We start from the raw sequence: 14,365 nt of genomic DNA on the forward strand, positions 1-14,365 counted from the left end.
ATGAGTGAAACTTGCAATTGCCATGTGGAGTCATTGTCCTTGGACCTCACCTGAAGACAACTTGGAATAATAGTCTTTTTTTGGTCATTCTTATCTCATGGATTATGCATATATATTTTTGTGGATCCATCTCAGAGTATCTACTGTCTACATCAGTAGAGACCATATCTACAAGTTGGTAAAATATGGCAAGACATTTTCCTTTTAATCATGCAAAAATCAGCCCCAAAATTTGCTTGTCTCTACAAAACAGTGTGCTACTCTCATCAAGAGAGCAAGGGCATTCCATGTCTTGCTGCCCTATGTTGCTTGTTCTTCCAAAAGGAATTCCTTGGCTAGAACCTCTCCTACAATCATGGACATCTCCTTTGTTCTAGCTCCTCCCAATTGTCCCTGAGTTTCTTGATGTGTTCATGCTCCATCTACTACCAAAAAGGCTCCATCTGTTGCTATTACTAACTCTCTTGGTGATGCTATTTGCACATACATAAATGGTGTTGCTACTATAATTAACAATTATGGCCCTATTTTATCTCCCTTTACTACCACCAATGCCCTATCTACTGGTACAACTCATGCCACAACTAGTAGATCTATAGTTGCTACTGGTCCCTACATTGGGGCTACTATTGTCACCTTAGAGGCTACTCTTCCTACTGTCCAACATGCTTTTGCCCATTTCTAATTAGATATAGAAGCTACCAAAAGAATGTATTTATGTCCAAAACTGTGGACACAATACGAAAGAGATAGATCCAAAGTTGCACCAGAGTGTGGTCTTGTTAACCATGTGGCATCTCCCTTTCCATCTTTGTTTCTTCTCTGGTAGGCAGATCTTGCCCTAGGTCTCCCTCTCCCATGCTCTCCTCATCTGGGGCTTACAAATGGGAAGGCAACCTTTCCAACACCCCCTCTCACTGCCGACACATCTCGGCCCAATGCCAACACATTGATGAAGTTTCCCTAGTAGCTCCCATGATGAAACCCTTTGGCACAATCCGGTGTCAATTCCATTTCTTAGTTTTTCAAACAATGGCTCCTGCACCTCCAAGTTCATTCTGCACAAGAAAACCATCCTGGTACACAGGACCAGCTGGCACCACCACCTTCAGTTGTGTTTGTGCCTTCAAACTCTAGCAATCTAGATGCCTCTATCTTCCAGTTGTCCCTATTATAATGAGTGAACAACCTGGAGTCTTCTTGGTAACATGCTCTGAGGGTGTATCTCAACTCATCCTTCTTTTGGCAAGGTCTGCAACAAACGAACCATCTTGAGAAATGAATCCCAAGATTATCTCCAAATAACTGGACCATGAACTCTTACTGATATCTCAAGACAATACTCTTCTAGCTTTAGTACACCTTGTCCTTCACCACCTTCTAGCAATCTAAGTCCAAGATTTGTAGAAAGCACCCACACTTCCTCTTTTTCCTTCAAAGAAGTCCAATTCCTTACAATATTGCATTACCTCAGACAAATGAAGAACAGATTCTCTCCAAAGCATGCTAAATTAAGAACATCAAGTATATACCTGATCGTCGTATTGCCAGTGTGCTTGCTCTGAAAGCAAACCATGCACCTCATCGAAGCACATACCAATAACTTGTGCAATCTTGTACAAAAATGAAGAAAATGAAGAAGATGAAGAAGAAGAGGATGATTCTTGGCACCTTTATTCAATCACAAGCCTTCCTTACTCCCATTCACACCCAACCCTTCCTTCTTTCTCAACCTAGGGTGGTGTGGTAACAGGGTGGTTTCCATCGGATTCACGCCTCTCCTAGCACACCTGACGCCGATGTACGCATGGATCTCTCTGTTCATGCTCGCCAGTGGTGACCCACGTGTGGACCCACCACCGCCACTGCCCCTGGTCGCATTAGCAGCGGACCAACACCTTAGAGCTAGTGCATGTGAATGCGGTGTAGCTCACCTTGCACCGTCAATGACTGGGGTCGACGGAGTGCTCATTCTAGCCACTGGATCAAAAAATATTCATAATGGCCACTTTTTGCGATCGGCAACAAATGGTAGAAGTGACTCGAAAATCAATGAACAACAATCAGCGCCACATTATCGAGGGTATGTAGACTCTCCATCTAGTTCCTTCCACCTTGTTGTTTGGAAGCCAGCCTAGGTGGGCAGCACCTTGAGCTCAGCCTGCAGCCCTACGTCAGCCTCCTTCTCCTCTTATGTGTATGTCCAAGGGTGGGCTTACTGCTATTGTTTTCTGCTCCACAAATGTTGCTCCAAGTGAATCAGTGTTATGAGGCCCAAGTTCCTCTAGTTATAGGGAAAATTCCCTTCTAAAGGAAACCGAATAGTAGGGTGATTCTAGCCAACCCAAACAAGACAACCAACCTGCTACAAAACTGCCCTTGGGGGGCATGGTTACTAGGGAACATGAAATTTTCAGGAATGGGGGGGGTTGGAATAGGAATGTTTCGGGAACGTGGAACGGGGGAACGGGAATGGGAACTCCACATCATATGGCACATCATTAAATCACCTGGAAAGATACCAAAATATGCTAAGAATAGCTAGACGTAGCATCTTTAAGCTTTCCATTTTATCTTTGGACTTTTAAAGACACAGAATCCTTAGAAAACTAAAATATACATCAATTCAATTTGCAATGTGCAATGTGCATAAAATTTAAAGCTTAAATCTTTAAGTCATAGAATTGCAGATCATAGAAGCTCGAGCATATACTATGCAAAATACAAGAAAAGAAGGCCATGTCTCAAGCCTGAATAGAAGGCCTCAATACCAAATATAAATACAAAAAGAACTCGAGACTCTCAACTCAAGTAGATGGTATATAGGAAAAAAGAGAGTTAGGCTTGGCGCCTAATGGTCTATAGGAACAGAGGACTCTCCCTCATCCTGCTGAGCCTCATCATCCTCGACCTGGGGTTCGTCATCCTCAGGCTCACAGCCTCAGGAGCATCCTCTGCATCACCATTGGAGTCCTCATGTGGTCGAAATCCAAGATATGGTTCAGGAGTGCAATATGCCCTGAACTTGTTAAGCAAATGCAAGTTTGCATTAACAAAGACAAGATCAATTGCCTTTTGAACTCCAAGTCTGTTACTCTTTTTAGTTGCAATGTTTCCAAAATTACTCGACAACCGCTCAACGGGCGAAGAGCTAGCCCCCTGGCTGAGTATACAAATGGCTATACCGACAACAATGGAGTATCTACCCCATAGTCCTCCCACGAACAAATGGCGAAAATCTTGAACCTATCTTTCTATGCATCCTCGAATCCAAATAACCCTTTTACTTGCCTATAAAATGATAGCTCCTCCTACACCTTCATCCTATCATCTGCATTTGGGACAAGTCATCTCAATATATGCTCCCATCCTTGCCCTTTCCTTGAAATTCTAGATCCAAAACAAAGGTTGTTGCCTCTAGAGGTGAATGGTATTCCATCCACTAAGAGGTTGCAAGTTCCCTAATCTCCTCCTTCCTTCAAGCATATAGGTCATCAATGCCTTGAATAGTCTCAGTCATCCTATTAAACCCTTCATATACCTTCCCAATGCAAGGACTATCCCCATCAATAAGCCTCAATATCAAAATAATAAGCTTTACAACCCAAAGCAAGAGGCAAACATCATCCCAAAATATGTCATCCAAGACAATGGTCTTGCATCTCTGAGCCCCTACAGTGCTCTGTTCACACCATGTATCCCACTCACTCGAAACAACAAGCTATCTCAATTGAGTTTTCAAATTAAAAGATGCCTCGAAATGATGAAATTATATGCAAAGCGTGTCTTAGAATACTTTAGGAGATTCTTGTTTGGGGATATCTTGCGAAAAACAACCAAGGTGTAGTGGTGGCGAGTGATGAAAGAGACAACATGATTACCCATATCAAAGACAGGATTCACCCAATTGAACTTACTAATATCCTTTAGGAGATTATTCAGCCCATGTGCCATGCAAGGAGTGAAAGTAAGATAGGATTTGAATAAAACCTATGAAAAAACACATACTTCCAGTAAATGTGGATGTTCGTCATGTACAAACTGACAAGGTGTCGCATCCATCAATGAAAGGATGCTCGAGAGGCATTATTGACAATAATTGCTCCTAAAACTATGTCAATCGAAATGTGAGACTCTCCCTCCACCCTTGTCGTGTTAGGAATATTTGTGGAAGTTGGACTTGGTTGGATGAGTGGACATGGGATGGTGGAATAGGATCTGGTGTATTGAAGGGCACCTCATGCTCTCCAATACTACCTTAGTGGAGTCACCATGTGAAGATGGACCACTACTAGGAGCCATTGGAAGTTGTGATCACCTCGCTCTTAATTTTTCAGATCTTCTCTCCTCCACTGGCTCCTTGCCCTTACCCTTTTGAGAGGCATGTGGTATCTCCGTGGATTGGCAAGTCTCATTAGGTTCCCTAGTTGTCATAGGGATCTCTCGAGATCTTGGTTGAGCATTGGTTTGAGATCTATTCAAATTTCAAATTGTATTTGATAACTCAGTCTCTAGAAAGAGAGGATAAAGTATGCACACTCTGCTCCACATCAAGTGAGGGTAGCTTTGTGGCATGTAGTTACGCTACCAAGACTGTCAGTAGATCGAAATTGGGATTACCTGGATCCATGATAAAGAAACTAGATGAAAAAGGAGTAAGAGGGGACACAATGCAAAGGATCAAGGCAGCTCAAGGGAGCAAGAGAGCAGTGCAAGGAAAGAAGCAAGGGAGCAATGCAAGGGCAAGAGCTTGAAGGAAAGAGACATTGAAGGCAAAATCTCTCTTGAAGGAATGCAAGAGCTCTCTTGAAGGAAAGAGAGATTGGAGGAATGCAAAAGCTCTCTTGAAGAAATGCAAGAGCTGTCTTGAAGCAATACAAGATCTCTCTTGAAGGATATTCAAGGAGATTTTTAACACAAGAGATGGAAGGCAAGAGGTTGAACACAAGAGATTGAAGGAGATTTGAATGCAAGAGATTGAAGGAGAGTTGAACGTGCAAGAGAGTCTGAAGGAGAGTTTGAGCGCAAGAGAGTTTGAACGCAAGAGAGTTTGAAGGAGAGATTGAATGCAAGAGATGCAATGGCGGGAGAAAGGGCAGCAACAAGAAATGAAATGGCAATAGCAAGTAGAACCGATGCACAGAACTGGGTCGTTAACCCTGGAATACAAATTATCTAAGTCGTTTCTGATGTCATTTTTCCAAAATCTCCATGAAGTCTATTTGATACTTTCTATGTAAAAGTCATGTGTCTAATACTCTATAATATGCAAAAATCATGTGTTTGGTACTTTGTATGCAAAAATCATTTAGAAAGACCTCCATGAAGTTCCTCATATAATCTTCGAATGCAATGCTAACAACTTAGTGGGAGGTAAGTGCAGCATGGCTCATCCCAAATGCAATAATATTAAATGCATAGATATCCCATTCCATGGCAAATGTGCTCTTAGGTTGATCATCCAAGTATTTATTCAATTCATTATTACCCAAGTTACCCATCCATGAAAGAGTGTAACTCCTTTTTTGCTATATTATTAGCATAGTGTCCATGAATGGAAATGGGAAATGATTTTTTTGGTGGTAGCATTAAGTTTGAGATAATCAACATTGACTCTAATGTATTCACTTTTCTAAGGTACAATGACAATGGATGATAGCAAATCACTATATGGGATGGAATAATCCTCCTCCAAAGGACCTTGAATTAGGGATCCTTAGCATTAATAATGAACATTGACTCTAACATATCCACTTTTCCAATGTATCGGCTTTTCTAAGGTACAATGACAATGAGTGATAGTAAATCACTTTATGGGATGGAATAATCCTCCTCCAAAGGACATTGAATTAGGGATACTTGATCATAAGCTAGTATTTCGTTGAACTTAATAGACTCGATTGTATGCTTTAAGAAGAGCATAGTCCTTAGTTTTTCCTTTCTCCTCTTTGACACATATTGATATTAATTTGTGTTTGATAGAATTCTATGGGCTCTAGCTCCACCAAATCAAGCCATATGTCCTCAACACTAAGTAATTGATAAATTACACAAAATTTTGGCTGTCAGCCCTCGAAGTCTTACTAGACCTAGGCTCCTAAGGTCTCCTTGGACCTTTTCCTTTAATAACTTGGCTAGCCTCATTGTATCTCTTGGTTGACCATTATACAAGCTTGCCTATAAAACATGAGGAATTGTATGCAAGTTTTGGTATTTCTATTTGGTCAATTCTATGAAGTTTGTATGTATTTTAGGTTAATACACTCCTAGCTTGTCTAAGATAGAATTATTGGAATCCACATCCGTCACATGATTTATGCATAAAACTTATGGCACGTCCTTACCAAGTACTGAGGTAGATTCTTCTAAAGTGTCCTTTGCTACCACTATACTTGGCTCATGTTCCAAGTACAGTCCTATCTTGTTAATCAAGACCTTCCCTAGGAAAATTTTAATGATTAGTCTCTACAAGGGGTGTCTTTCATGTTGTGACATTCATCATATATCCTTATTCTCATCGGCAAACTTAGTGACCATAGATAGGTTATTGTTTACATCTAAAAATGTGTCGAATTGATAATCAATGTGTACCATATTTTTGTGGACCCTTAGTTTCATGTCATGCTCCACATCTCTAGACTGTATTTTCCCACATGCTAATGATGAATTGTCCTAGCTATAGCCAACCAAGTTCTACCCGCTAGTAGTAGATATACATTTGTGTTGCTAAAGTATGTAACATGATGTAATCATTGATAGTTAGACCACCCACAACTATCCTCGCCTTCCTAATAATACCCAATCTGCTCTCACTATATAACCATCAATGTCAACTTCATGGTGGATTCCCTAATGTCTTGGGCTTGGAGTAATACAAATAATAATCGATGCTCTACTTCCTTTATATTCACTAAAGTGGAGTCTAACACTCTTTGACATTTGGAGAATATTGTCAATAATTGCGACAAAGTTAATATGGGGTCTCACATTACCAAGTGAGTCAACAAATCATAGGCCTCAATTTTATACTTTAAATATAACAACCTTCAATATTTAGGTTGTAAGAAACTTGGATTGAAAACCTTAGTTAGGATATTGTGTGGAGATACTACCTCTTGATCATGTTTAACCTCTTGGCAATGGAGGTGCTATGGACATGATTGAACAAATGATTAAGATACTCACTATCGTTTGGTCCTCTGCTTAATTTCTGATAATACTCTTCATCAACTATGGCTTGAGTTGGTGCTCACACCTAGGATTGAGTAAAGCTCCTACTAAAGGCAACCTAGGGTTTACATTTGATAGCCACTCTAGTTCAATCACATGGACTTGTTTTAAGGTACAGAGATCCCTATTCTAGGTGGTCGAAACTCTTTTTGAAGACAATTCTCCCCCACATGTCCTAGCGATTGCCTTCCAGATAATGAGAAGAGCATCAAGGAAATGCAAATCGAATGAATGTTACGCATCATGGGGAAACAAAAAACTCATAGCAAAGAAAATATTGAAAGAGAATGAGAAGGAATGATTACCTGAAGAACACTTTCTATTACTTGGCCAAATCAACTCAAATCCAAATAGCTTTGCACTGCACTCCACACTCATGAGTTTGCCTATGTTGCAAGAATGACCCTGATTTCTAGGACTCTAATACCTTACATACAATACTCCTAACTTGCATTGGTGGTGGGCACCACCCATCACATTTACAGTGGTTCACACCTCCTCTGTCAGAAGGGTAGGTGCCATAACTGTATATCTATCCAAGTTGACAAACTTCACCCATGAAATCCTTTGTGCATAGACTTTGGTGGCATTCTCGGACTAGTGGTTTGATTTATCATTAGTTAACATAATGGTGCATTGCTAGTTAATGTTAGAGTGCCCTTCTTGGCATCTATGCTCACCACGAACCTCTAACTTGCTTCATTGTGTACCATCGCTCCCTTTGTCACCTAACAACTATAGCACTTAGCTTCTTCATCTGCTAATTGATGCACAAGGTCTTGGTGACCTTGACACATGATGCATCCGTGCTGCCTATGGACTAGGCATCTTGAACTCGATATTGATGGGTAGGTTTGAGCTGCTCCCCACTTTGCCATGTTCTTCAATTATTGACTCCTTTCATCCTTCAATGGGGAGCTCCATTTTTCTGTTTCATCCTTTAGTTTTGCGAATTCTCCCTTGGCCGAAGTTGAATCCCCAAATAGTTACTTCTCTTGATCAAGAATGTGGAACTTGTTTTGGGGGCTTTCTTTGCTCTAGCATGGAGTTTTAGGTTGGTTTCAGGTTGGGTGAAGGATGCAAAAATGCCTTGTCACAATTTTGTTTGAGACAAGAGATGTTTGGTGGTAGGAGGTTTGACTAGCACCATGCCCTAGCCAAGCACTAGCCAACTACCCAAGCATCCTCCAAAAATACCAATTTTGTGTGGGCATTCAGTTGTCAACTGTGAAACCCAAACCACTGGGAATCATCTAATACCAATCTCCAATAACCAAGAAGACCCAATTTGCATTTATGACAAATTTGGGACCATACTGGTGTGAACACGATGAGGTGGTAGCCAAGCCACCTTTTGGGAGGATGGTTGTCCTCGTGATCTCCGTGTAGCCTTAGAGAATCTTCTTCACACTCAAATAATTGATTGTAATCATTTGCAAGGCTGAGAGGTCTTTTTTTTTGTTTTGCGATGAGAGACAAAGATTGTATTTAAAAAGAAAAGAAGACAAAAGAAAAATGTATAGCTTATTCAGCTCATGCTAAGGCCTTAAGTGGTTTGAAAGCCACCTGAATACCTACTTTTCTACTCCACAAAAAACCCAATAAATCTAATATTTTCGACTGCAATCTCCAGTAAATATCCTCTTGTAACTTACTATGCTAAAAAACATCTGCATTCCTGTACTTCCATAGAAGATGAATTATGGCAGCATGTATAAAGTTCCATACACTACGTTGGATGTCATTCAAAGAGCCTTTATCTCCCCATAAAACATGTTTCCACTTGACCGTGATAGAAATGTGAGCTTTAGCCAACTGCATGTGAATGGACCTTTGTAAGGAATTCATGAGCACACAGCTCCAATAAAGGTGAAAATTTGAGTCAAACAGCAACATTGCATTACGAACAAACCAATGAAATGCACTTCCATTTACATAACATGTCTAGTTGAGAGCTTATAGAGTAGCAGCCTCCAAAGCATAAAATTAAGCCTATGAGAGGGCATGGAATGCCATACTCTACTGAGCTACATTGCCTACATACTGCAAGAGTAAGAGGGGCATATTTCTCCCACATAGCTTGTACAATCAAAGGCGCGTTTGGCAAACCTATTGTAGGGAAGTCCCAAAGTGTCAAACAGAAGAGATTCTTATCATTTGCATTCACCCAGCTATGTAAATCCATCAACCTCAAAGGCTCTAGACTATGTTGGCCAAGTTGGTCATAGTCTTGAAAACTTTCGCAAGAAATATTTATTCTCTTGTAAGCAATTGAAAAAGGGCAAAGAGCTCTTACACGGTTCTCCACTTACATCTCTGTCGATCCCATAGGCAAAGCCACATACACTCATTTGGTGTACGAGATAACCATGGGCTGATTTGTGTGGGAGTAACTTGTTTAACATAGGGCCATGTGCTTATCTAGATGTTCAAGCCCAGAGATCCTAACCTATTTGTGTGCTTGTCCAGTAGTAGTCGTAGAGCCCAGTTTGCCAGATCGATATGGGTTTGTTAAGAATGTCTACCCTAATTTGGAAAGCCAGACAAGAGTAGTTCTTGCCAAGTGGCACTCCCTCTAGAATTTCCCAATACACCATGCAGTTCGATGAGGTGGAGTGCAATAACTTCCAAGGGTGCGAAGAAATGAAGCCTTATGAACCATTTGCAACATAGACATTCACATTTGCTCTTCAAATACTCCAATCCAAGACTTTTGGGTATTGTTGCCAATGTCCAGGAGAACGAATGCCATTGCTTTTTCCATAGAAAATTTGGAGACAACTTGTCCACTACAGGTAGACAGCTCTGAGAGAACGGCAATATACTGGATACATAAAGCATCGTGGGAGCTAAAATGTGCTTTAACATAGTAGCTCGGCCTAGGCTTATCTCTCCACGTTTGAAATGTGATCTAAATTTTTTGCAAACACCAGTCCATCCTCTACTTCATGGAAACTCCTGTGCCAAGTGGACACCTCTAGTACCTAAAAATGTATCCGTGTGAAGCCATAAAAGGAGAGCGATTTTGGTGATCCCCTAGCCCAAAGAAAAACGATGGTTTTGGCATTAGTGCGTGAGTCAGATATTGTCCAAAAAAGTGTTGCAGGAGTCGAACCATGTAGAGGCACTCAACAACCAATAGTGTGGATTTATCATCATGCAGAATTGATAAGAAAAATGCGAATCACTAGGCAACCTCAAACCACACGATGCACCCCTTGCTAAATGGTGATCTAGTTGCCCTCTAGTTGTTGTAGAAGAGGTTCCATGACTATTGCAAATAGAAGTGGCACTAATGGGCAATCTTGTCAGACTGAACACTATGGCGTGAACTTGTCGTAGAAATAGCCATTAATAGAAATAGTAGCAAAAGCATTCACAAGTAATGTGGAGGTCATGTTGGAGAAACCTTGGCCAAAGCCAAGCTTATGCGTTACCTTAGGCATAAACTCCCAACAACTGACTCAATCATAGGCGATCTCCAAGTCTAGGTTGAGAAGTACAAACTGTTGATTTTGTGGAAGTGCAAAATCAATAGACAACAAACCTGCTTCATATATATTTCTCCCATGAAGAAAACTACACCCCTAATTGACCATCCTATTCATTGCCGATTTCTGTTGAGCTCTAGCGAGTCCGCCCCCCCCCCCCTTTCTCCCGCTCTTATACACATGGCGAAGGGGCGCACTGTCCACGGGTGGCCTATGCTTACAGGCAAGAGGTAACCTTTTCCGAGGGGAATGAACAGGGGCAGTCGCTCAGGTGGGCGAACACTTGAGCTCTCGCTGCACACGAGAGTGTTTCTTGCAAGTTGGCATTGGCAGCTACTCCCTAGTTGCATAAATACTTAACTCGAGTAAGTCCTTTGAACCACGAATCAGCCACATCATCATCATCAAGAGCTTTGTCGCAGTATTCTGGGCAGATTTGCATTTGCGCGCTCCACGATTTCTTATGTCTTGATACCACGACGGAAAATGTAGACAATTCGACGTTTCTTTGCCTCAAATCTTCAGGTATTTTGTAGTCATGGATCTGATCGCTGTAGAATTTTTCGCAAATGATTCATTCTCTGCTCCTTCTTCCTTCCATTTCACCACCACATCAACCAAATCCGATCGATGTTTGATTTTTACAGCATGGACGCACCCCCTGCCGATAAAGAGCCCGCCAATTCATCACAAGAGTGGGCTCATTCGCCATTATCAACAGCTCTATTTCTTGTGCTCTTGCAATCGGGCGGTCGCGGTGTCACGGTTTGTGAGGCGTTGAGGAAATTGCTCAGACAGGGCTATTCCAAGGTGCTGAATTCAAAAAGCTGTCCACGAGCAGTTCAAGTAAAGATAGCCTTAAAAAGGTGCCCTGATTTTAAAGAGGTCAACAGTGGAAGGTTCATTTTGAAGAGTAACCGTCAGCTGGAACTCAAAAACCTAAATATCAATGCTGTTCCGCGAAAGCATGCAGAACGAGAAAAGTATTTCACGAAAAATCCATGTAAGAAACCACCAACTCCAGGTATTTTCTCAAAACAATCGACTCAAAAATCTGTTGTCGACTCTTCCGGTGAATTCAGATGTCAGGGAAAGGACGACAAAGGTCAACAATGTCGTAAGACAGATGGAAAGCACTGGCGGTGCTCTCAACAGACTGAGGTGGGTTTTCTCTACTGCGAGCACCATCGTCAGCGTTGGAGAAAGGCAAAGATTAAGGGACAATTTCCGGGGGAAATTTCTCATCCTACTAACTTGGACCAGAAATCCGAAATATCAGGAATTGAAGAAGAGCCTCAGATTATGCCCAATAGCTTGTTAGGACAAAAAAGCGAACATTCACATTCTCAAGAGCGAGAGGAACCAAAGCGCGACCGGTGTCATAGAAATGATGGAAAGCGTTGGCAGTGCTCCAACCAAGTTAAAGTAGACTCTATATACTGTGAGCATCATCAGGGACGGAGGAAGAGGGCGAAGGCAAACGGCAATGGGCTCGCTACAAAACAACAGGTGCAGCTGTCGGTAGTGTGCGCTTCAAACAATGTCAAAGGCAGCTTGCATGAACAGCATACAGCTGCAAGAGAAGCAGAGCATGATTTGCAGGGGTCAGGCACATGTGCTGTGCACACTTCTCCAGTTTGCTGCACAAATAAGGAATCAACCGAGCAACAGCTACAAGTGCCAAAAGCATGGGCCTTGGACAGTGGAGTTATTCATGACAAGGAAAATGTCAACGGCAGCGTGCATGAGCAAATAAGTGTTGTAAAAGAGGCAAATCAAGAATTGCAAGGGTCACATGCATGTGCTGTAGGCAGTTCTCAGGTTGTCTCAAAGGAGAAAGAAATCGAAAATGGACATGGACATCCATCAGTCCTAGTCTTGGGAGAATCAAGGCAAGAGCTGCATATTCCACATGGAGTAGACAGACCTCAGACAGCAGATTATAGGGCAAAGAAGGGTAGTGGGGATGGGCAGTTAATAGCATCTCAAGAATTGAAACAGGAGCTTCTGGTTTCAGCGGCACATCCTGTTGCTTGGCATATGGTTGCATCATATAGATGGAAAGGAAAATCTAACCAGAATGGACATATGAAGGTGAAGGAGGCGCTGCAGATAGCTGTAGAAGTTTCGCAGTCTGCAGACAAGGAGGTAGATGCCAAGTGCGACCCGGATGGTCAAATTACAGAAGAAAGAGCTGCAAATCAAGAAATAAAGGTACTAGAAGGCTTTTGTCTGCAGAGGTCTCTGACTGCATCAAATGGCTGCCATGTGGAAGCAAACAAAGATACACAAGATAAGGATGAACAGCAATTAGAACGATGTCACAGGAGAGATGGCAAGGGGTGGCAGTGTTCTCGGCAATGCAAGCCTGGATTCATTTATTGTGCACACCATCAAGGGCGGCGCTCCAAAGAAAGGGCTCTTGTCAATGGGCAAGAAAAATGTGTTTTACAGAAAGAGCTAAGCAAGCCAGTTTCAGCAAGGTGCATGAATGTGCACTCGACCATGAGGCGAGTGCTGCAGGTGGCTGTAGATTTAAATCAATCTGCAGTTGAGAGTATGAAGTCAAAGGCACAGACAAGCCAGAATGATCAAATTACCGAAGAGAAAGGGGGAAATCAAGTAAAGGCAGTAGAAGACTTTCATTTAGGGAAGTCTCTGCCTGCATCAAATGGCAGTAATTATGTAGAACAAAGCACAGATGGACAACACAAGGATAAGCAACAGTCAGAACGGTGTCATAGGAGAGATGGAAAGGGGTGGCAGTGTCCCCAGCAATGCAAGGCTGGATACATTTATTGTGAGCACCATCACGGGCGACGCTCAAAAGAAAGGATTTTAGTCAATGAGCAGCAAAAGTTTGTTGTACAGAGAGAGCAAGACCAGAATGAAGCAGATCAGCAACAATCGAAGAGGTGCCAGCGAACAGATGGAAAGGGCTGGCAATGTTCTTGCCAAGCTAAACATGGTTTTAATTTATGTGAACATCATCATATCTACCTGAGCAGGCGATCAATCCTCAAAGCCTCTAAAAAAGCAGCTCACAATTTCAGCTCGGCAACAGATCCAGTAAAGAGCTGGTCTGACATGCTGACAATGGGATGCAGCTCTGGCATTGAAATCAGTAAATCCACACCATTGTGCATGCAGCCTGTTTAATGAGATGAAACTATGAAATTTGAGGACCACAGAATATCATGGTGGGACAATTGTATTTTCTAACATTTTTGTGGAAATGTGATAGCGATAATGTTGCACTTCCAGTCAACGTGATTAGTAGTTTTTGAAATTCATCCAGCAAGCCTCAAAGCTGCATCTTGCTTACCAAGTCTGTTCAATGAATTTGACCACGATTTATGTGAGCAGGGGATATGCTTTGTAATTACAAATTCACAGTGGTCAATTTTTTTGGTGCAGTTAGGAGTGACCTCTGTGGAATGGAACTCTCTAGCTGATGATTCAAATTTACGGAAAAATGTCTGGAAGGCTGCTCAGAATCTAAGGGTTTTTGGATAACAATTTTGCCTGAGTTGTCTGTGGCAGCATAATCTGGTCAACAATTAATTGGCTCGCTAGTAGGAAGGCAGCTTGCCGTCTTGTACCATGGTCAGAGTTTTCAGAATTACTGAGAATGGATGAAGGAT

General features: G+C 41.9%; 1 protein-coding gene across 1 annotated transcript; it reads left to right on the top strand.

Annotated features, from left to right (window-relative positions):
- The first annotated feature begins 11,110 nt into the window (after positions 1-11,110).
- LOC147903404 (uncharacterized) lies at positions 11,111-13,943 on the top strand. Its single transcript, XM_087398800.1, has 2 exons — positions 11,111-11,246; positions 11,369-13,943. Exon 2 carries the CDS (start codon positions 11,370-11,372, stop codon positions 13,878-13,880), a length of 2,511 nt encoding a protein of 836 aa, XP_087254926.1. The 5' UTR covers positions 11,111-11,246; position 11,369; the 3' UTR covers positions 13,881-13,943.
- The last annotated feature ends 422 nt before the right edge of the window (positions 13,944-14,365 follow it).

The sequence above is a fragment of the Dipteris shenzhenensis genome, chromosome 3 (genome assembly GCF_047967505.1).
Source record: "Dipteris shenzhenensis isolate YYH24624 ecotype China chromosome 3, Dip_SZ_1.0, whole genome shotgun sequence".
NCBI lineage: Eukaryota > Viridiplantae > Streptophyta > Polypodiopsida > Gleicheniales > Dipteridaceae > Dipteris > Dipteris shenzhenensis.

Coding starts and splice junctions, on each gene's coding strand:
- LOC147903404 (XM_087398800.1), top strand. CDS start 11,370: ATGGACGCACCCCCTGCCGATAAAGAGCCCGCCAATTCATCACAAGAG.